This window comes from Lolium rigidum, chromosome 2 (genome assembly GCF_022539505.1).
Source record: "Lolium rigidum isolate FL_2022 chromosome 2, APGP_CSIRO_Lrig_0.1, whole genome shotgun sequence".
Taxonomy (NCBI): domain Eukaryota; kingdom Viridiplantae; phylum Streptophyta; class Magnoliopsida; order Poales; family Poaceae; genus Lolium; species Lolium rigidum.
Window position 1 is genome coordinate 41,804,216 of NC_061509.1, and position 24,145 is coordinate 41,828,360.

General features: G+C 45.2%; 2 protein-coding genes and 1 pseudogene across 2 annotated transcripts; 2 read left to right on the forward strand and 1 right to left on the reverse strand.

Annotated features, from left to right (window-relative positions):
* Positions 1–2,507: 2,507 nt before the first annotated feature.
* Positions 2,508–4,263, forward strand: LOC124689594 (phospholipase D delta-like). Its single transcript, XM_047223098.1, has 2 exons — positions 2,508–2,591; positions 2,724–4,263. Exons 1-2 carry the CDS (start codon positions 2,508–2,510, stop codon positions 4,218–4,220), a joined length of 1,581 nt encoding a protein of 526 aa, XP_047079054.1. The 3' UTR covers positions 4,221–4,263.
* A 600-nt stretch (positions 4,264–4,863) lies between these two features.
* Positions 4,864–9,253, forward strand: LOC124686313 (phospholipase D delta-like). The gene is made up of 2 exons (XM_047220281.1): positions 4,864–4,971; positions 7,757–9,253. The coding sequence occupies exons 1-2, from the start codon at positions 4,864–4,866 to the stop codon at positions 9,251–9,253; spliced, it is 1,605 nt and encodes a 534-aa protein (XP_047076237.1).
* Positions 9,254–14,162: 4,909 nt separating this feature from the next.
* Positions 14,163–14,263, reverse strand: LOC124693930 (annotated as a pseudogene).
* Between the last annotated feature and the right edge of the window lie 9,882 nt (positions 14,264–24,145).

Genomic DNA, 24,145 nt, shown 5'->3' on the forward strand with positions numbered 1-24,145 from the left:
CAAGCACCGTCGGCGAGTTGGGGAGACGTGGCGGTGAGTAATAAAAGAGTACCCATTTGTACGAATTCATGGACGGGGCATACAAGTACCTAGGTTTCCTGCAGATGTATAGGTTTGAATTTACATTATGATGGCCCAACGGAGTTAAACCTAGTTTAGCAAATACTCCCTCTGTTTCATATTACTCCGTATATAAAATCTGGTCAAAGTTAAATTCCAGGATGCTTAATAGATGTGTAAAAAGTGTATTAGTATATAGAAAATAAAAATAAAATAATTAGTGTAGTATCATATCATTATATTTGACTATATATATTGATATTTTATCACAGATTGTTCGTCAAAAATTACAAAGTTTGACTGTGACAGAACCTTGTATACGAAGTAAGATGTTTCAACAAAAAAATTAATATTAAAATATTTTTTTATACTTTTTGGGAGGAAAGCGTACGGATGCAGACCGTCTATCCATAAAGCTAAACCCCACTATGCATGAGATCATTTACGTGGTCTATCTTCACATGTAACCTAGTCCATCCGATTCTTAATTAGTTGAACAACACCAATCAAATACGTACGTGTACCATGGCGTTAATTGGTTTCCTAGACTACGAATGGATAATGATTCAAATAACTGACGAGAAACTTGAGCAGGCGATTCCCTACAGTCTCCCACCTAAAATGTGTACTATGTTCCTCCGCTAAGCCAAGTTGTCCTTCCATATTCTCGCGTGTCCATCCAGGCTATATACCTTCTCGCTTCCTACCATTGCATGCTCGCCTTCCTGGTCAGTCGGAAGTACCCCCTCTAGCACTAATCGGTCTAGGCTACCGACCACGAGTGTTGTTACTACATGGAGTTAATGGTTCTTGCAGGCATCTAGCGATAAAGAAACTAAAGAGGGCAAGGAGTCCATAAGGTAACCAAACATTCATGGGTACTCTTTGCCTTTTAATCTCATGTGCTCCATTCTCCCTTACATGAATGTTTCAATTACTGCGAAACGATTTGTTTCAATAATCAGATTTGATAGAGAATTTTGGATAGCTAGCTCGAGACCTTTTTTGCATGCTATTTCTTCTGCTTCAGCTGCAAAGGTAGGAGAGTATCATGCATCACGCTCCAATGGTGTGACCTAAAAGGAACGATGCATCCGTTTACCAAATTTAGGTCGCGAATGTGTCGGGCTGGACAACACGTGTTCTCCCAGGCCCTCCAGCTAGCCACTAGCCAACACATGCTCCCACACATCCTCCCCTTGGCGACGCCAGGCCCTCCCCTAATGGCCAGCGCAAACCGAATGGGTCGCGTCGCTAGGAAGACTAGCCTAGCATGCCGCTCCTCGTTTCAATTTATGTTCGTGGCGTGGCCCAAACGGATAGAATTGGGTCGAGATGGTCAATATTGGCCAGATCACGCCGCTAGAGATGGCCTAAGAGCATCTCCACCGGTGCCCCCCAATTAGGCGCCGGCATAGCAGTATGGGTGGAGTCGGCACTTCATCCTCCATCTGCGGGTGTTGCTCCCACGCCGGCGGCCCCAATAGGATTTTTTAGCGAAACTAAATATTTTATTGTAGTTTCATGTTCATGTTAGTTAGGATGGAGGAATGAATAATGTTTTAGCAGAGCGAATTCGGGTTCGCTTCGCGGGCAGTAAAACGCTATTCATTCCTCGATTGTGGGTGACATGTGAAATCGTCTAAAACTCTAGCCTACTGGCCGGCCAGCTCTACGGAGAGGTGGACAATCGCCTGCTGCTGCGCCGCTTGCTCTCCCCGCTGGCGCGCCACTAACAGCGCGGCCCCATTTCAAAACGTGATGCGCCGACGCGCCCGATTCGCACCCTTTGCGAAGGGGCCGGCACGGGGTTGACGGCGCTTCTGTTGGGCTCGAAAACTAGCATGTGCCTTTTGGGGCGCGCCGGTGTGAGACCATTTCGCTGTCGGGACCGATATGGGTAGCGTCGATCGATGGAGATGGTCAAAGTAATTTGAATAGGAGCTATTTACCCCATCCTTACATTTAGTAGAGTAAAAAAAATTGGAGTAAGGACTTTGGATCGATCTTGGCATTTAATTGGAGTATAGGTACTACTAGTACACTTTGTGCGGATGGAATTTGAGCCGTTTGGCATGCATGCGCGCATGAGACAAGTTTGGTATGGCATGGATTAGATGATTAGCGATCTTTGTTTTTGGTGTGCAGCGCGGCCGGAGCGAAGAAACGAATGAAGCGGGCGGCGTATTAATTTCACGCATTAATTCGTGGCTGTCTTATATTGGTGCAGCACGGAACGGAACGATCGAAGCGGCTGGAGCTAATTAAGCACTACGTATGTGCTGCGCGCGTGGATGCATGTCTGACTCCGTCCTCATTATATTAATTAATGAATTAATTCTCCGCAACAAGGCCGGGAGAGGCAGGCGGGGATTTGGTGGCTCGCTCAACAGCCTGGCTGCAGCTGGCGAATATCCGTAAAGATAGCATCCGCACACACATCACACATGCATGCGTCCTCCGCTCTCTCGCACGAGACGGCGGTGCTACTCCTGCTCGCACGTGAAGAGGCGCGCGGCGAGAAGAAAAAGGCGAGAGCTTTATAGCGGTAGCCGATCGAGACGGACGGCCAACTCAGATCATCACAGAAAGAAGAAACTAAGACGGGAAGCAAATTAATACTGTAGATGTATTTCTGATCAGTAGACGTCTCCAGCGTGCAGGTAGTGGGCACGCCATACGCGCACAACCAGAAGTGCATACTCGTGGACACGCCGGCGTCCGAGGCCAGCCGTCGGATCACGGCCTTCCTAGGCGGCCTCGACCTCGCTGCCGGCTGCTACGACACCCCGTCCCACAGGCTCTTCGGCGACCTGCACACCGTCTTCCGCGGTGACCTCCACAACCCCACCCTCGGCGACACCGATGCGAACGACGGACCCCGGCAGCCATGGCACGACATGCATTGTCGGATCGACGGCGCCGCCGCGTACGATGTCTTGGAGAACTTCGAGCAGCGGTGGCGGAAGGCGACCGCCAAGCACAATCATTGGAAGGACGACACCCTGATCAAGCTGAAACGCATCCCCTGGATCCTCAGCCCCGCCGCCGGAGCCGCCGCCGACGCGCTGCGCGTCCTGCCGGAGGATGACCACCGGTGCTGGCACGCGCAGGTCTTCCGGTCGGTAGACTCCGGATCGGTGAAGGGGTTTCCGCGTTCCTGGGAGACGGAGGACATGGCGGCACGGCACCTGCTCTGCGACAAGAGCCTGGCGGTGGAGCAGAGCATCCACACGGCGTACGTAGCAGCGATCCGCGCCGCCGACCGGTTCGTGTATCTCGAGACCGAGCGGTTCGTGGGGTCGTCGTACGCGTGGCCGCCGTCGTGCAGGCACCCGGGCGCTGGCAACCTGGTGCCGATGGAGATCGCGTTGAAGGTGGCGAGCAAGATCAGTGCCGGCGAGGCGTTCGCTGCGTACGTGGTGCTGCCGATGTGGCCGGCAGCGGAGGGCCCGCCGGGGTCGGCGCCGGCGCAAGAGGCCCTCTTCTGGCAGGCGCAAACGATGCGGATGATGTACGAGGTGGTCGAGGAGGCGATCACTGCGGCGGGGCTCGCTGGCAGAGCGCACCCGCAGGACTACCTCAACTTCTACTGCCTAGGCAACCGCGAACCGGCACCACCGCCGTTGCACGGATGGACGTCGGAGACGGCGGCGGCGCTGGCGCGGAGGCACGGGCGGTTCATGGTGTACGTGCACTCCAAGGGGATGATCGTGGACGACGAATACGTGCTCCTCGGCTCCGCCAACGTCAACCAGCGGTCCCTCTCCGGCTCCCGTGACACAGAGATCGCCGTCGGCGCACACCAGCCGCACCACACCGGCGCTGGGGGCCGGCGGCCGCACGGGCAGGTGCATGCGTACAGGATGTCACTGTGGGAGGAGCACCTGGGCGGGCTGACTCTCCCGGAGATGGAGATGCCGGAGTCGCCGGACTGCGTGCGGCTGGTGAACCGGGTGGCGCGGCAGAACTGGGAGAGATACGTGTACGAGGGGGAGGAGGTGGAGAAGATGCAGATGCAGGGGTACCTTATGAGGTACCCGGTGGAGGTGAGCGCCGACGGCAAGGTCGGGCCGCTGCCGGGACACGAGTTCTTCCCTGACGTTGGCGGCAAGGTCCTCGGCTCCACCAACAAGCTCCCCGATCACCTCACCATGTAGCATTATTCTACCGCCTTCTAGATGACTACCTACTCGTCCCTTTGATTGAGTTGTACATATAAAAGTTAATGGCTAATGAAATGAAATTTTATGACTAGAGCAATTGAGAAGGATGAGCTTGTGCATCTTTTTGATGCATGCTAAGTGATACAAGTCGTGGCCTCGTGGCCCGATTTAGCGCTCTAAAAATCCGATTTTTTTAAAGCAAATCAACTCTGTGCTGTGCTGCAAATATTGATTTACTGCACAACTAGAACTAAGAAGGAAAAAAAATGAGATGTATGGTAAGTGAGTGAGCACTCTATTTAAGCCACATTCACGTCCTTGAAGAAAAAATGTATTAGCACTATGAGACTACAGAGAAGTTGGGATGATGCAGAAAAGACCTTGTGCATGTATAGTTTAAATAACATAATTGTAAGTACAAAGAAATAACATATATAATTGAATAGTGCATGACCCTCTTAAATGCGACCTTGAAATTACCTATGTATTGATCAGAATTCTCAAATACCAAAGGGAATTCTTCGACACAAAGAGACCCTTGGTGTGATAGCCCAGACGCTAGGATCCAGGCTTCTGATGCACATGAATATGTCAGGTTATGTGTTTTTGATGTATACATGTTATACAGGGAGGTGGGATGCAAACTAGTGGCGAAGACACGAAGAAGTTCTTCAAGCACTCTTCGGTGATTTGTGTTCTCTCACATCGCTACCCTAAAGGCAAGCTCAACATGGCCAAGCAGAAGGCAAGCTAAGATACCATATGTTCTCTTATGCCCCTAATATTATATTTTTTATTAGTAACTACATAATAATTTGTTGAGACATGAATTTTAGTAAAATGCACATAACAATATCTTCTTAAGCGCTAAATCCAACATGATCCCACCTCAACAAATGCCTCGTCGCATATCCAGATATTTTTTACTGTTTTTTTTCTATTAGTGCCATTTCCACTAGCTACATCTTTCTTTATGTGTCTATATCTTCTCTCTCCATGTATCGGGTTGAAAGTATTGTGGACGGAACTTGGGTTGATGTTTCTCATTTTGATGAGATCCAGTCCGCGTGATCTTACTTTATTAGTTTGCGATATGTGTGTGTGTTTGTTCACTAGGGGAAAACAAGGCAACCTTGATGTTGGAGCAATTACCACTTTAAAAACTCAATCACCACTGGTCACCACTCTTAAAATTTCTATTACACTTAAATAATTATAATAAGTTATATTTTCGCCAGAATATATTAAAATATTTTTTTGGGGATGCATGTTTGAAGTTGCGCGTTGTAAATACATTTTTATACGAAATTTCAATAATATATTACGACACAAGTTACATTGATTATTTCTCATTTAGTACCTTGCCTCTTAAAAACTTTCAACGCCCTCTTGGATCTCACCAAACTTAAACAAATCGCATCACTCTGGATATTAATTTAAATTATAGTGTATATGCTCTCCTCTTTTGTAGCATCCTCTAATGTCTTGATCCAAATATGTTATCAGATGTTTCTAGACAAAAGGGTTGTGTATGTTAGTTATAAATAAATAGAAAATTCTACATGATTTATATTTTTGAAAATATATAAAATGGATTTAAATGAGATCTAAAGTGCTAATAAGAAAGTTTACATGGCTTCACAGCGTCAATAGTAGCAACTGCCAAGAGACTTGATGTTAATTAACTAGAAATCATAATATAAAATAATGCTTCTATCTTTTGAAATTCCATATGAATCCATATAGGTGAGATTAACGTAATCAATGAATTGATAGTTCACAAGTATCCATTGGGTGTGTGGCTCACTTCAATTAACATCAAATAAATTTGGTTAGCATCATTACACTAGCTATGCATACACACCTTTTGATCCAACTAATACTAGATATGGACCTCACTGGCCTAATCTACTATTAACTCTTTCCCAAAGCTTAAGGATTTTTTTTTAAAGTCAAATCAAGCAAAGTTCGATCAAACTAATAGAAGAATTTATCAAAAAAAATGATATTTTGTAGATACCATATAAAAATATATTTCATTATCTATCTAATGATATTGATTTTGTATTTTTTAAATTAATATTTTTTGATAAAAACTTAATTAAACTTGACATAGTTTAACTTTCTAAAGAAATATAAGCCTTAAGCCTTCGGATAGAGGTAGTACTCATTTTGGCTTTTTGACACTAGTTAAGGCTAAATCCTAGCTCTTCCTTTAGCAAATTCCTCATTCGTCATGGAATCATTGAGTGGGCCCTATTATCAGCAAATTTTCTTGCATGATGGAACAAAAAAAAGAATATACTTGATTCTTACCTAAGTTGATGATTGTTCACTGAAAACCTTTTTAAAAATAAAAGTAGTAATATATTCTAGTCTTATCAACTATACCACATGGTCATATGGAATATTTCGATAGTTAATTTTGGATATATGGTTTCCCTAAATAACGAGCCCATGTGCATAGATTTTGAGTTGGAGAAGAAGCCCAAGTGAGACTTAGAGATTAAAAAAAGATGGGACACTAATTGAATATAAATTTTGTAGATGATTTTTTTAAAATTTAGACAATAAGTATGGTCACCTACTCTTGTGAGGACCCTTACTTTGCCCGTTCAAAGTTTTTGGGTTTATAGGGTAACGTTAATATATATCTACTTTCTTGTTGTTTATCTCTTTTATTTTCTAAAGATGTTTATTGTTTTAGTCTTTGCCGATTTCTCAATACAGCGTTGCATTTTTCTTTTGCTTCTTCTCGCATTACCAAATAATGTAAATTTAGTATCATGCATAGGCCACTATTGTATTTTAATTGTAATTTTTTAATTGTGATAAATCATGGCGTTTCATTTTAACCTTTTTTATGTATTTATTAATTAATACTATATACTGGTTCCATATTTCGTGTATATTTTTGATTTTTTCCCTTTTTCTATTTTTTCTTACTTCTTTGATGTCATCTTTAGGACACATGACTAACTGAGATCAATTATACCTTGGAAAAAAAACATGTGGCACAATTATATAAAGCTACCCATTTTTCATGTAAAAAGAATGGACACGTCTAGACTTCAGGCGATTTGGATTTGACTAAACCTCCGTGACGTGAAGTCATCCAAGTCCCCATTAGAACCTAGTTTCAAGTCATATGCAAGTCATAGCTAGCAAGAATCTTGAAGCAAATTTAACTATGTGGATATTTTCCTGAGTTACAATCTAGATGTAACTCAGAAAATCTCAGTTAGAGTTTACTTGCGAGTACAAAAATCTCAGTTGTAAACCTGAAAAATCTTAGTTGCAACTGACATATAACTAGAAAAATCTTAGTTGCAACTGACATATAACTAGAGAAAACTCAGCTGCAAGTCATTTGCAATAGTCGTATCAGCAAGAATCACGAGTCAAATCTAATGGTTAAGCAGTGGACGGAGAACAGGCGGCTTACTTTTAGCAAATCCGAAAAGGAATTTAAACGAAAACTTATAAATTAATAGATGCATTCTGATCAGTAGACTGTCTCCAGCGTGCAGGTGGTGGGCACGCCATACGCGCACAACCAGAAGTGCATCCTTGTCGACACGCCGGCGTCCGAGGCTACCCGTCGGATCACGGCCTTCCTCGGCGGCCTCGACCTCGCTGCCGGCTGCTACGACACCCCGTCCCACAGGCTCTTCGGCGACCTGGACACCGTCTTCCGCGGTGACCTCCACAACCCCACCCTCGGCGATACTGATGCGAACGACGGACCCAGGCAGCCATGGCACGACATGCATTGTCGGATCGACGGCGCCGCCGCGTACGATGTGCTGGAGAACTTCGAGCAGCGGTGGCGGAAAGCGACCACCAAGCACAATCATTGGAAGGACGACACCCTGATAAAGCTGAAACGCATCCCCTGGATCCTCAGCCCCGCCGCAGGAGCCGCCGCCGACGCGCTGCGCGTCCTGCCGGAGGATGACCACCGGTGCTGGAACGCTCAGGTGTTCCGGTCGGTAGACTCCGGGTCGGTGAAGGGGTTTCCGCGTTCCTGGGAGACACAGGACATGGCGGCACGGCACCTGCTCTGCGATAAGAGCTTGGCGGTGGAGCAGAGCATCCACACGGCGTACGTTGCGGCGATCCGCGCCGCCGACCGGTTCGTGTATCTCGAGACCGAGCGGTTCGTGGGGTCGTCGTACGCGTGGCCACCGTCGTGCCGGCACCCGGGCGCTGGCAACCTGGTGCCGATGGAGATCGCGTTGAAGGTGGCGAGCAAGATCAGCGCCGGCGAGGCGTTCGCTGCGTACGTGGTGCTGCCGATGTGGCCGGCCGCGGAGGGCCCGCCGGGGTCGGCGCCGGCGCAAGAGGCCCTCTTCTGGCAGGCACAAACGATGCGGATGATGTACGAGGTGGTCGAGGAGGCGGTCACCGCGGCGGGGCTCGCTGGCAGAGCGCACCCGCAGGACTACCTAAACTTCTACTGCCTCGGCAACCGCGAACCGGCACCGCCGCCGTTGCACGGATGGACGTCGGAGACGGCAGCGGCGCTGGCACGGAGGCACGGGCGGTTCATGGTGTACGTGCACTCCAAGGGGATGATCGTGGACGACGAATACGTTCTCCTCGGCTCCGCCAACGTCAACCAGCGCTCCCTCTCCGGCTCCCGTGACACCGAGATCGCCGTCGGCGCACACCAGCCGCACCACACCGGCGCTGGAGGCCGGCGGCCGCATGGGCAGGTGCATGCTTACAGGATGTCACTGTGGGAGGAGCACCTGGGCGGGCTGACTCTCCCGGAGATGGAGATGCCGGAGTCGCCGGACTGCGTGCGGCTGGTGAACCGGGTGGCGCGGCAGAACTGGGAGAGATACGTGTACGAGGGGGAGGAGGTGGAGAAGATGCAGATGCAGGGGTACCTTATGAGGTACCCGGTGGAGGTGAGCGCCGACGGCAAGGTCGGGCCGCTGCCGGGACACGAGTTCTTCCCCGACGTCGGCGGCAAGGTCCTCGGCTCCACCAACAAGCTCCCCGATCACCTCACCATGTAGCATTATTCTACCGCCTTCTAGATGACTACCTACTCGTCCCTTTGATTGAGTTGTACATATACAAGTTAATGGCTAATGAAATGAAATTTTATGACTAGAGCAATTGAGAAGGACGAGCTTGTGCATCTTTTTGATGCATGCTAAGTCATACAAATCGTGGCCTCGTGGGGGAGTAAGTCCAATACATATGTTTGCACTCGACACTTCCATTAGGCCCGATTTAGCGCTCTAAAAATCCGATTTTTTAAAAGCAAATCAACTCTGTGCTGTGCTGCAAATATTGATTTACTGCACAACTAGAAATAAGAAGAAGAAAAATGAGATGTATGGTAAGTGAGTGAGCACTCTATTTAAGCTACATTCACGTCCTTGAAGAAAAAATGTATTAGCACTATGAGACTACAGAGAAGTTGGGATGATGTGTTCTATTTGATGAGATACCATCTATATGAGATTAATTAATTAATTTTTGGATATTCAAGTCTTTGGTCACTGCCAATAATTAACATTGATTGATGATACCTAAAATTGTGACTTCAAAAATTCAATCACCACATTTATGGTCAAAAAACCTAGGAGAGATATTTTACACACATGTGGGATTTAGGCCCACATGTATATGCACGCCTTGAAGTAACTGATAATTTAACAAACTAGAATAATGTAATTGTACTAAAAAAAATTTAAAGTTTCATCCAACCTTCTTAGATGCGAGACCAACCATTATCGATTAAAGTTTGAAATCCCAACTAGTTCTTATTGGAGCTACAAAATGGAATCATTTCTTTCTAAGAGATTGCAAAAGTACCTTAGTATCCGAGTTTGGACGTGCATAGTTGGTAAATACACTCGGGGTTAAGAAAAAGCTGATTTCAGCAATCATTTCGGCGGTATTGTAAGTGAGAGAGAGAGCATGGTGTAGTTATAGTATTGCACTAGGTAATTATTAAAGTTTTCTATTACACTAAATAATATTGTTGTTGTGGTATTCTAAATACAATTTTATTTGGGATATAATTTTGAAACGCGGTGTCGCCAAATGGGTTTTATAAATTTAATAGTATATTACAACAAAAGTTGCATCAATTGGTTATTTTTTGTTACAATCCCTCTTAAAAACCTTTCACTAAGTCGTGTCCTTTGGGTCTCCCAAAAGCAAAAAAAAATGCACATCTATGTACTACATTAATTGGTAGCTCTCATGTAAATTATAGTGCATATGTTCTTTTCTTATACTAGTACAAATGCCCGTGCGTTGCCACGTGTCTTCAAATTTTATTTCTCAATGTACATATATAATTTACAACTCACTATAAAAATTTGAAACAAATTATGGATAACATAATATGCAACACGATAACACCAAAGCAATAACAAGAAACATTGTTGTGCATCTACGTGGTTTCAAGTTCTAGCTCTTGTTATTCTTCCGCGGCCTGCCTCTACGTGGTTTCAAGTTCTAGCTCTTGTTATTCTTCCGCGGCCAGTCCCACACCTGTGTTCTAGGCCTTCATAACTGTTACCTCAACAACCAACAATTAGAAGTGTGACATAGATAGTACAGACTTCATGCGACAAATCGAGATAAACTCAATATTTTGATTATTATATGCATCGTGCAAGAAAATCGGTAGACGACAAAAGAAATGGGACCTCGTCGATGGCCTTGCATATTGTCAAAGTTTTCTGCTGACATACACCTTCTATATGTCTACTTCGGCAATCTTTATAGCTAGGTCACTCTCGAAAATTACTTCATCTGCTATAATAACTTGCTTCCACATAAACTGGAGGCTGCGAGACAATGCAAAACCTAATAAAATGGTGACAGCTCTTTTAATAAATTAATGGTATGAAGTGCAAGCATCACATCCAGGGATCAGAAATGAATCATGTTATATTATTGGTCTGGTAGGTAGCCAAATCAATTTTGTTAGATTAGCATACTATTTCTTTCAACATTACGGTGTCTGGATTAGCATCTGAGTTTAACAACAAAGCTGCATAACAGTTCCACTCCTCACAGATCATCACATACCTGAACTAACTATTAAATCAACTAATTTGCAAAACAACACAGTACATCATCCCAAACCTGAACTAACCTTACATAGCAAAAAGGAAGCATTAAAAGAACACCAGTTTTTAGCTCACATAATACCAGCTTTTGAGTTCTCCCTGTCCTTGTCACCTTTGCATATGTACATGTTCTTCTGCCCTTGTCACCTTGCATATGTACATATTCTTCTGTCCTTGTCACCTTGCATATGCACCTGCTGGATAAAAAAATAATTTCTGATATCAAGAACTAAATCCAAAAATAGAGCCGTTGAACCCACAATTGCAGAAGTGATTAAAGTAGATTACAGAAGAACAGAGGGGAGCTGTCACTGCCCATCTGGGTGGCATGCTCATCTCCACTCTTTCTCATCACTATCTTATAATAAAAAAATATGATATTGATACAAACCAAATAAATACATGACCATCCAAATATATTACACCGACATATAACTCATAAGTCGTAAGTAGCTTGTAATATAATATCTTTGCAATTGTTTCTAAATGGTCCCAATTTGACAAAGCAAGCTCCCCATTGTGTGAAGTGCTTACAAAAATCTTCGGACCTAGTCAGGGTAGCTAGGTACTGCTGGTGTTATGCGTCAGAGGTCATGGTGATATAGGTTTGCATATGGAGATATTAAATTAGGAGGTCAGACCCTGGTGCTAAAATATTTTGTCTAAGTGCAGTAACTTAAGCTACTGAAGCATGTACTATATGAGACTATTGTAGTAACCAATTACTGTACAATATGTACTTAGGTGTACTGAGATAATTTATAAAATAAAAGGAGCAACCAACTATAATGAAGAGAGAACTGAGAAACCCCCTAGTTTCAATACTTGAATCTGCAACACTTTGTTTTTTCACCAATTGTCGTCATACAAGTGAATATTCATATCTCACGGCTATTTGACTGGCCATGCCCAGGTTTCTAATAGAAGAAGGAATCCTAACCCATGTAAGCACTATCTTGTTTGTAGTCAAAGAAATAGTTCATATACTTTCGAAACTTCTGTAGGAGGTGCATTACTTACCTTGGCCAATATCTTAGTGTAGGAGCTAGATGTCAGTTATGGCATCCTAAATAAATCATATTTAACGAAAAAAGTTTCCGTATAACTTAACCACACAACCTAGAAAAGAACCAAATGTAACATGCATTTTGACAAAAACGATATGGACAAATGTACAGAAACATCACCGAGACAACCTGCTATGATTTGAATAACCGAACTATAAGATAGTGCACCAAAAAATGATCAGTTGGGTCGTACTGGAGCAGCACAGACAAAAAAACTTCGCAGAGTTATTTACGAAAAGGAAAACCAACTATAGAGTTTATGCACGCTGAGTTTATTCACTTCTTGATGCACATTTTCATTTATCATATAAGAGGGATCGAGGCCTGTTAAGAAAAATAAGTGAGAAGGTTTGTAATAATGGAAAAAGGCAAATTCTGCATGAACACATGCATTTTCAAAAATTCTAAATCTTTAAGATCTTCTTGCCTTGATATAAAATATCCATAAGGAGCTTGACTTTGGTGTTAGAAAAAGGATAAATAAGTGTAGACAAACACTGTTAAACAGTCGGTACTGATGCAACTATCAGCAAACAAAACACCATCATAGACTGCTTATGCATATTACAAATACCAAGGTGATTGCTAGTGCCACTAACATAACCAGCTTAGGTAGTTCAAAAAAATTACAGAGGCTTTTTACGAGGACGACCAAAGTTTGACGTAGTGGTGGGTGGGGCAGAATAGGGAACATATTCCTCCTTTTTAAGTAGTGTAGATGTAGATTATACTGGAATACATATGCCACTAATAATTTTTTTGGTGTATCAAACATATTTAAAACATAAAGAACTGTTAACTAAGGCAATAATATTTAGCATATCAGTGGTTGGTCCATTGTCCATTTCAAACAGACCGACTACAAAAACGCAATTGGTTTCTAACCAGGCCTCGATCCCTCTTATATGATAAATGAAAATGTCTTTGAATGCCAAATAAAGGATGTCTAGAAGTAAATAATCAATCATTATTGCAGTCTAGTATTTTATTTATCTTCTCAAGGCCATATGAGTGACATTGATAACAATATAACACATATAATTTTATTTGAAAACAATTAAATAGAGACAACAAAAGAAGAGGTTTTGAACTTAGATGTGAAGCTATAAAGATTTATGAACAAAGCAGTACGAAATTCATGTCATGCACATGGAGATTTTGAGTTGTGCAGTATCGTTGAGGTCTAGTTCCAAACTTGTGTGCTCGGGATAGCAGCAGTCTACAAACTTGTGTGCTCGGGATAGCAGGAGTCTACAGGCTGGTGAGACAACATACATCAGCTGGTGTCTTTGAAGTCAAACCCCATGGAACTGCCAACATTTTTAGGACAGGATCAGCTGTTGTAAAAAACAATTGTATTCAGAATTTAGTTCGGTCCAAAGCATACGATGTAAACTTGGTCAGATCATCACGGAGGTCAAGAGAACAATCATGACTGTCAGTTGGGTTTCTCACCATTTTCTTTTCAAAAACCAAGAGGCATTTCTGATGGTCCAAAGAGACCAACAACCAGCATCAACTCCACAACAGATAAAAAACAATTCAGTTTTGCAGTGACGCACCTAGGCACGAAGTTACTGAATTGAAGAAGAATGGGACGGCCAATCTAGCAACTCCCCTATCACAGACCAAATGCAGACAGCTGTAGGACATCTGAAAATAAGATGATATGCTGTTTGAGTTTCCCAATGAAAGTGCTCATTAGAAAGTGATAAAACTGGTAGTTCAGAAATATATTTTGACTGGTTCTCATTTCCAAGAATGCATGTGTGATAGTAATTTCTGAACATGTACGACTCACATAACTCACCTAAATTCCATCAACATTACTCTTTGTCCATATTTACAGGAAAACACAACTCAAGTGCCTGGCAAAGAATGTTGATACACTGTTATCTATAAGAGAAGTAAGTTGATTATTATAGAATTATATGTACCATAGTTAGCAATCTAGTTTACCCATGTTGTACATCAGTAAACGAATGCTAAATCAGCCCATCTAACACTCCTCACTCATATTCATTTCTGACATAGCTCACCTGTGGATAAATGAAAGAATAATAATTTTAAAATTGATGGTAACCATTCCCCAAAATTATGTTAACACTAAATTTTCAGGTATTACGGTTACAGATTTCAAGTTATTTTCAACTGGGCAAACAGATATATCATTACAGACATCTAACACCTGATCCCTTTGACAGTTCAAACAAACTTACAATCACATGCACCTTTACCTCCGCAAGGATATATGAGTGTGCAACTTACTGAATTGGTTGGAGGTCACGAATTGGAGGTCTTGTCCAGGTACATATATAGGACAAAATTGCAAGCTGAAGTCCCCAATATCATTTCAAAGTTCAAACTGCAAATAAAAACACAAAGAAACTTTAGCATATCTATTCCTGAACTTCCATGTAATGTTTTCTATGTCAAATAATGTTGTTGCATCCTTGTGATCATTTTCATGGTTCCATCGATTTTAATCTAGATGAGAATTCATGAAATACACAAACTCTCATATACACAAGCACGGGTATCTAACCATACTACAACAGCAGTTAGGAAAAGAAGCAGACTTGTGTACTATTTTTGATTTGCATTTACTCGCACTCCAAGTAAATGACCTAAACCAAAGCAATTGCCGCTTTTTAGAACACGTAGAACACATTAGCACCTGATATGTAATGTGGTGAATGCAACAAACAAAATATAGTGGATTCGTTTATTCTTCTGCGGAGCAATAGAAAAAAGAAGAATAAATGAAAGGAGGTGAATTGAAGCTAATACTGCACGAGGTTACTGACTGCAGATATATGTGATCGAAACAGTAGTTATGTAGTGTGACCCAGCAGTTGTAATCTCGGCAATTTTCTCTCTTGTTGGATCGAGACACAAACGTAATACCAAATACAAGTCACCTTTCATGCATATTTACTATCAAATCAGAATTAAGAAAAGTGTATGGCTATGCAACAGTCTTTACTACAGTATTTACTATAAGCATATAAGTGGATGATCTTTTGTCCTACCAGCAAAACGTGCAACTATGTAGAGAACCTATTTTATTTAGGTGGATAGATGATAGCATGTTCTTATTACATGCAGCAGTATCCCCATTGTATCCAAAACATCTGGATACCATAAGAGGTCTTATACAAGAAGAGATGAAGATATACGGGTCTACAAATCAAAGGGGCTATCAATCACTATTCTCGATTCAGAGATCACTATTATCTGGTGTCTTTTTGACCTGCTTGCAAAAATATGGTTTTGAACGATTTGTTTGAAACATCACTAATAAAGTTGGCAAAAAGGGTATTTTTCCTAGCATTCAAAGTTGGACAGAGTTGGTACCTTGAAGGAGAACGCCGTAAGAAAGAGCAAGGAAATACTATTTGGTACCTTGGAGTAGACAAAATCACAGATCTTGAGACATGGAGCTGGATTACCATCTAGTAACGTATTCTCCAATTCCATGTCCCGGTGTCAGATTTGCTGAAAACTCAAACGAATTTAGGATTCCACACCTCATCAGTAGAACAACTTTCAGATTTATTCATGAAAAGAGTTTACTTCGTTGCTATCCTCACCATGAAGTGGCAGTAGCTAACACCACAAGTAATCTGATGGAAGAAATACCTCACCTAGAACAGAAAGGACGATGTTAGCACATCAATCTCAGAACCGTCTAAGAGCATCCTCGCTGAATATACAACACAGCAGATCTGGTCGAAGAGCTCATGATCTGAGCCCCGCCCGCTAGATCCGTCACTCTTTGGTCGCCAGCGACGACGTGTGGTACGCTGATGACGGCCAACAATCCGGTGCCGTCTCGGCCGAGCGAGGCCCGAACCGTGGCGCAAGGAGGAAGCTTCGGCCATCATCCCACCCAGTGGTTCTTCTGCTTCAGGCGAGAGAAGGTCTATGTAGGGGGATCTCGTCGATTCCATCGACTGGATCTCAGAAGAGCCTAGATGGGAGGAAAGGTGCAACGTCGCGGATAAAGAAGGGAGGCCCCTGCTTGCTGGCCAGGGCGCGTGGGATGGACGGCGGCGCAGGGTGGCGACAGGCGCGGGCGAGCGACGTGATATCTCAGGCAAGAGGAAGGAGAAGTTGGGCCTGGGTACTTGGCCCAGCTGAACGCGTGCGGGAGCGAAAAGAAGCTGGACGAAAGAAACGACGAAAGGATGGTCGTAGTGGCAGAATAGGGAACATGTTCCTTCTTTTTAAGTAGTGTAGATAACATCCTCTAATATTTGATTCAAATATCTTATTCAAAGTTTCGAGACTATATGGTTATATATGTCATATATAAATAACATGGAATTTCTACATGGTTCATATATTTTAAATATTTTGTAAATCTGGATTTAAAATGAGAGCTGAAGTACGCCTTAGAAAGTGTGCATGGTTTCATAGATTCAATACTAGCAACTATCAAAAGACTTAATTTCCTTAATTATAAAGCATCATATAAAATAAAAATTTCATATACTTTCGTGTATTTTTTTGAGTTTTGTTTCCCTTTACTATTTTTTCTTACTTGGTGGTGTCACACCCTAGCGTCGCCCCCGCGGGCTACCTGGGCTCCCTGGCGGCGCCCCTCCCTCCCCCTCCCCCTCCCTTCCCCCTCCTCCTCGCCGCCGCCAAAGGCGTCGCCGGGCAAAGCCCACGCGGCGTCGGCGTCGGCATCGGCGGGGCTCCTCTGCTCCCTCGCGCGGTGGCGGCGGCGCGGGTCTTCGCGGCCGGTGAGTGCGGGTAGGGCGCGGCGGCGAGGTTGCCCTGCAACAGCGCGGCTACTACGCGGCTCCTGCGTGCTCGCGGCGGCGACGGATCTCCGGCGCGGTCTTCTGCGGGCGACGCGAGCTCGGTGGTGCGGCGGGCCGGTGGAGTTCGTGAGCATCGCGGGTGAGGCCTGGTGCGGCAGGGCGCGGCCGGCGGCGGCGTCCGCCCTCCCCGTCTCGGAGGCCCCTGGCGAGGTGCTGGGTAGTGCGGCCAGATCTCGATCTGGTCGCCTCGAGTCGGGCTGAGGCAGGGGCCTGTGCCCCATTCGAGCCCACCAACCTCCGCCCCAGATCTGCGGGCTCCCGCGGCCATGGGGGCTGCTGGTTGCCGATCTGGACGGTGGTGTTCTCCTGGCGCAGCGGCGGTGCGGCGGCGATTCGGTGGTTTTGGATGGGCTCTCTGGGCACCGCGCTTGCGGGCCAGGGCAGGGGCCCTAGGTTTGGACCCATTCCATCTCCAGGTTCGGCGTGCCCGGCAGCCACGGGGGCTGTCGGTTTGCAGCTTCGGTTTCTCGCGCGGCGGCGTTTCCCGTCTCCTCTATCGTTCGTCGGTGCTCTGAGCTGGGACGCCGGGGCGGCGGCCCTGGAAGGTGGGAGTCATGTTGGTTGGCGGGCGAGCCAATGACTCTGGTGCTGGCTGGTGACCACGGCCGTGAGGGCGGCGTGGTGATCGGCGAGTTGAGTGCTGTGGGGTAGAGGGCGGTGATCTTGCCAAAGGGAAACCTTTGCCCCTTGGGGCCACGGTGGCGGCGTCCGCGGACGGCGTTCCCTTGTTGAAGGCGCCGTGAGGCAAATCTTCGTCCTTCTACTTCCTCCGGGTGAAAACCCAAGATCCTCGGATCGGGCGGTGGCGGCACTCCAGTGTCGTGCTCTTCTTGAAGACACCGTCTTGGAGCCCACAGCGCAAGGCTCACCGTTGGTTGTGACGAAGGTGATTCTTCGGCGATCTTCGGCAAGGCTTGCTCCGTGCCCTTCCCTTGTCGAGCTTCCTTGGCGCTGCTGTTCAGTTTGTGAGCTTCGTAGGTCGGTCCCCGGTGGTGGTCGGCTTCCGGTGGCGTTTCTGCGACGGAGGAGTGTTGTTGAGGCGCGCGTGAAAAATGGCTTGCTCTCGAGTGAGCTCCGGCCCGACACTGTAGACTCCAGCTCTACTCCGAGTCCTCGTAGGCGCTTTGGCTGAGCATGTTGGTCGCGTTTTCGGCTGTAGCTTCTTCGGTAGTTCGTGTGGGTGTGTGGTGTCGTTCTGTAAGCTGGGTTCATCACTTTGTACCGTTTTCGTCGTTGATGGCTTTGTTAATTCAAAGTTGGGCACTTGAGTGCCTTTTATCTAAAACAAAAAAAATTCTTACTTCTTTAATGTCATCTTTGGGACACATGACTAACTGGGATTTGGGCAATATCTTGCCTAAATCTGTGACAGATTAATTTGAATATATCCAAGAGTGGGGTAATTCTGTATGCATCTCATGGAAACTGTTTTTATTTGTATAAGTTTTTTTTAGATCAACAGGGGTCTCCCCCAGCTCCATTTTTCATTGAAAAAGGAAGCCAAGTCTTTTACAGGAGATAGTTCACACACACGCGAAAATAAGGAGCAGGCTTTTTTGCTGGGGAGTTTGGCTGCCATCCCAACCAACCCCGAAATACCAGCAAAATCCTGGAACAAGTACTAAGGATAACAAAGCACACGCTAAGAGCATACGATAGCTAAAACCATTACAGTAAACGATCAGAATGAGCCTGCCAGCATAGCTCCCAGCTTCTCCAGCTTTTTTTTTTTGGCGCCCTCTTGTGACTACCTCATCTTCTCAGTCTCGATCAGGTGACCACATGAATCTTGTGGGAGTCACCAGGATTGTCCAGGAGGTAGGCCAGCGACGCCCTGCCATCAAAGCTTGAGTTCCAGGAAGAGACCCAGTCGAAGGAGGGACATCTCACCCCACTGGGAGGCAGAGAGGAGCTCTTAAACTGGTTAGCAGCAGGTCCATGAATCGACCGTTTTCTCCAGATTCTAGCTCTTTGAAAGGTTTCAACCAGTCCCGAAGGAGGAAGAGGACCCTTCGCCACACCTGTTTCACATTAATCCAAGTGGTTTTGTTAAACACCAGACTATTTCTATTAAGCCATAAACTCCACAGAACAGCTGAAGAAGCTACATTAAAATGCATGAACTTTTTGTTACAAAGCCATTTAGAAGTTTATTTGTATAAGTGAATATATAGGTCATGTTAAACAACCAGAAAGCTGAAACTACTCTAACAAGTCCCTCCGTTCATGGATGAATCACTGAACATCGACAGATAGCTTCAAGCCGTCGTTGCAGTCGTTCCCGACGCCGCTGGAGAAGTACCACGTTCCGGACTGCCTCAGCACCACCGTGTCGTCCCCGGAGCTCAGCGTCGGCAGGTAGTTCAGCGAGGTACAGTCATTGTAGTCCCCCTTGTCCATCACCACCACGTTGTGGGCGTCATCCCCGCTCACAGAGTACACGAACTCTGCAGAGACATATAATTAATCAACTCGATCATCCTAACTCTTATATCATGGGTGCTATGCCAACGGAGAACAATACCGAGCGTGTCGCCGACTACGAACTCCTTGCCTTCCACCCAAGCGCTGTAGTCGACCCCGGTGTCCCATCCGTCGTCATCTCCGACCATGTACGCCGTCGCGGCGGAGGCAGTCGCCGGGAATAAAGCGACCACGTACACGGCGACGATGATGGCCATGGCAGCGAGAGTTCTCCTACGAGGAGCCATTAGGCGCAACAGAGATTAGTGGCTTATTTATTACTGGGTTATTTAGCGCAGTACGTGCTTACGATTAATGGAGGCCGCGCACGTACGTATATATCGAGTGGCGGCGGGCTCATGTCGGATATGGCTGTATTCGACCAGTGGCTTTTGGCTTGTTTGGAACAAGACGCGCAGCTTACGATTTCATCTATGGCGAAATAATGCACCGTTTTGGTTTGAAGCTCGACAAGTTCTTGATACGAACGTGCAAACGCTTTCATATGTACATACCCGCTGTCGTCAGGATAAATAAGAAAACTACCACAAATTAAACAGAGAAAACAATGATAAAAGATCAATGCATATAAATTTAAAACTCATGTCATCAGCATCATCAGCACATAGAAGAGTGAGCATACATTTTGTATAGCATACTAGTACTATGCGAGTTTTTACCGAGTGTCAGTTTTCCACAAATATACTATTGGTATCCTTGAAACCTAAGTCAGCGGTATAGATCCTTGTACAGTTTTTTTTTCCTCTACACATTTCTTGTATATCTATCTCCCATTCATATGAACCATGGTTTTAAATAGCCGGCTATAGGCTATAGGCGTGGCCTCCCAAAACAGCTATAGTCTGGCTATAGCAGTTAGCCGTATCATGCGGGAAAGGCTATATCGGAATATGAGCTGTGTTACGGTGATTGGGTAGTACTACCCAGTATTACCGAGTACTACCACTCTGATTAATTCTGGCCGTCCGATTAGCCTAATTAATTTAATTTATAAATTAACGTCCCGAGGGGTACTATGGTAACTTAACACTGCAGAACTGCCCCGCACGATCAGCCTTGCCTGGAGTCACTCCATCGTCCAGACGCGCGCCGCCCCTGCCTCGCCAGACGCGCCGCCCCTGCGTCGCCGTTTCGAATCTGGCCCGCCGCTGCCGGTCGCCGGATGCGTAGCCGCTCGCCGACGCGCAGCCGAATCCGCGCTCCGCCTTCGCATCCACCGCTCCCCGGATCACCTTCCTCACCTTGGAGCTCGGCCGGTTCGCCTGCTCGCACTCGAGCTCGTCCGCGTCGTACAGGAAGTTGCTCGCTCCTCTCGGCAACTGCACTGCAACAGAACAGCCGGGGACTTCCCACTCCAAACCCCCACGGCGGCGACAGCCTTTCACTCCCCGTCACCTCCGCGCCGGCGATCTCCACCTGAAAGTGCAGAGCTCCTGAACAGCTAGGTACACATCAACCCAAATCAGCTTTCATTTTTTGGGATTGTGGTACAGGAACATGCCATATGTTAGGTGTTTGTGCAACATGGATGCCCTTTTTAGTATTCACGGGAACCAATTCACACATACTAATCACAAGTTCAGGAATATACAGAACCATAGGAAATGTTAGTGTTTTCTGGCAGTAAACATCTGAAGATATGTACTCTACGAAGCGAGAAGAAACAGTAGTCAGAGCCCATTTTCTTGTAGTCATCTGACAACTGAATTTCAGCTTTCAGTTAGGCAGATACAAGTGAGAGTAGTCATGCGTGACAGGCTAATTGTTATATGAACACTCCCATTTTTCCCTGAAAAAATGAACTGTGTGGTCTAATTCTTAGTGCTATCTCTTAAGCAAGAATTTCATATGTATACATATACAATAGTGTATCACGTAGAAATATAGTTTAACTGACAGCATTTGTGTTATAGCTTCTTTTCCAAGATGCCTGTGCTATAGCTTAGTTTCAGAAAGTACACCTATGTGGTGAATAAACGGGAGAAATTATTAGTGAAGAAAGGGATAGTTCTTTGTAATTTTGGAATCCGAGAGATATGAATGCCACTCTCTTGCATGTTCTCATCATCTCCCCTTTTGCTTCTTATAGACATATTGAGAATTAAACATTGTGTTTGCAACAAGGAAGATATTTAGAAAACTAAACTTCTGGTTTGATTAATGCCTTTGGTTCTAATTTTTGTGTTTAAAAAAACGCCATTCTGACATTTTTATGTGATACTCAGGAAGACATGGGCGATGAGTCTGCGCGTGAGTACTATGACATCGTCAGCAAGACTTTTGCTAGTGAGGATGATGCCTTTGAGTTCTATAACAGCTATGCTCTTGAGAAAGGTTTTAGTGTGCGGAAAAGCTATGTTGAGTGGGATGAAGCCAACCAGGATATAATTCTGAGGAAACTTGTCTGTAGTCGTCAAGGTTCGCGAGAAGAGAAGCACATGAAGAGAGAAGATAGGAAGAGGAGGCCACGACATCTCACTCGTGTTGGGTGTCGAGCCAAATTGGTCATTGCAAAACTCAAGGAAACAGGTCGGTGGTTTGTGAAGGATTTCATCGATGAACACACCCATCCTCTGGCCCCACCGGATCTTGCTTGTCTGCTGCGTTCTCACAGAAGAATCAGCGACGAGCAGAAAGCGGACATTGTAGAGATGGAAATATCTAGGATCCGCAAACACAAAATCATGGATATCTTGATGATGCAGTACGGTGGATATGATGAAGTTGGATGCACCACAAGGGACATATATAATTTCTGCAATCAATATAAGCAGGAAACAGTTGCTGTCGGTGATGCCAAAACTGTGATTAGTCACATGATGGCGCGACAGGAGAGAGATCCAGATTTTTTCTTCAAGTACTTGGTTGACCGAAAGGGTCATTTGAAGGGATTGTTCTGGGCTGATAGTCAATCCCGGCGTGACTACGAGGCTTTTGGCGATGTTGTTGTTTTTGATAGCACGTACCGGACTAATAAGTACAATCTGCCCTTTGTGCCTTTTGTTGGGCTGAATCACCACCGCAGCACTGTTATTTTTGGATGTGGTATTATTTCTCACGAAACAGGCGAGGCATACGAGTGGATGCTGCGGACCTTTTCTAAAGCAATGGCCAATAAGCACCCGATATCCGTGATCACCGACGGGGACCTGGCAATGCGAGAGGGCAATCAGAGTGGTCTGGTCTGACACGGTTCATAAGCTGTGTGTATGGCACATTCAAGAGAACATTGTACGTCATCTGAGTGATGACGCGGTGAAGGAAGAATTCAGATCTTTCATATATGATCGTTCTTCCATACAAGAGCATGAGAGCAAATGGGTAGATTTCTTAGAAAGGAATAAAGTAACAAGTGAGGAGTCGTGGTTGCATCAGATGTATAAGATGAGGAAGTTGTGGTGTGCTCCATATCTGGTGGGACGCTGTTTCCTAGGATTGAGCAGTAATCAAAGGAGTGAGAGCCTAAACTCTGTTCTGCATACGCATCTTGATGGTAGCATGACATTGTTTAAAATGGTAGAGCACTATGAGCGTTGCCTTTCTACACGACGCCTAAATGAGGCGGTGCTAGACATTGTTGCCTTGCAGTCTGTTCCATTTACAGAGGTGGATGCTTCTAGTCTTGAGAAACACGCTGCACAAGTTTTCACACCTGCAATGTTTGTGCTGGTCAGATATAGCACAGATGCTGTCAGGAATTGTACTCTCAGCGGCGAGATACTAGATACAGACGATTTGACCACATTTGTTGTGGCTAAGAAGCATAGAGGAGAGAAGTTCCAAGTGGAGTATGAGAAAAAGGAAGGTTGTTCGGAGAGGATTTCTTGTTCTTGCCGCAAGCTGGAATGCTTAGGCACACCATGTTCCCACATATTTTACATATTGGGATTATTAGAAGTAAAACGACTACCCAGTTGTTGTGTTCCTATCAGGTGGACGATGAGTGCAAAGGCCACATGTCCTGGGACAAGAAAGAGCTGCATGTACGATTATTCGGCAAGCCTGAGGAGGTATCGTGAGCTACGGAACTTGAGTCACGCGAAATGTTTCTCGGCAGCTCAATCTGTTGAAGCGTATGAGCATCTGAAGATGGTTCTAAATGTACAAGATGATTGGAAGGAATCATCCAGTGGTCACAAGGAATGCATGAGGTATGGGCCGGTGCTGCCTCAAACGGCACGACTTGATTCTGGAGAATTGGAGAAGGTTCTAGATCCTGTGCATGTGCAAGGCCGAGGTGCACCGAAGAAAAGGTTGAAGAAGAAGCGGAAAAGATCAAACTCAAAATGCGGCTATTGTAGGTTGGAGGGTCACAATCGGCGTAAATGTGCCAAGTGGATAGAGGTAGTAAATCAAACAAAAGTTGATTTTTGCATGTGGTTGACTTGCGAATATAGTGAGCGGAATAAAAATTTTGTTTCTTGTGCAGG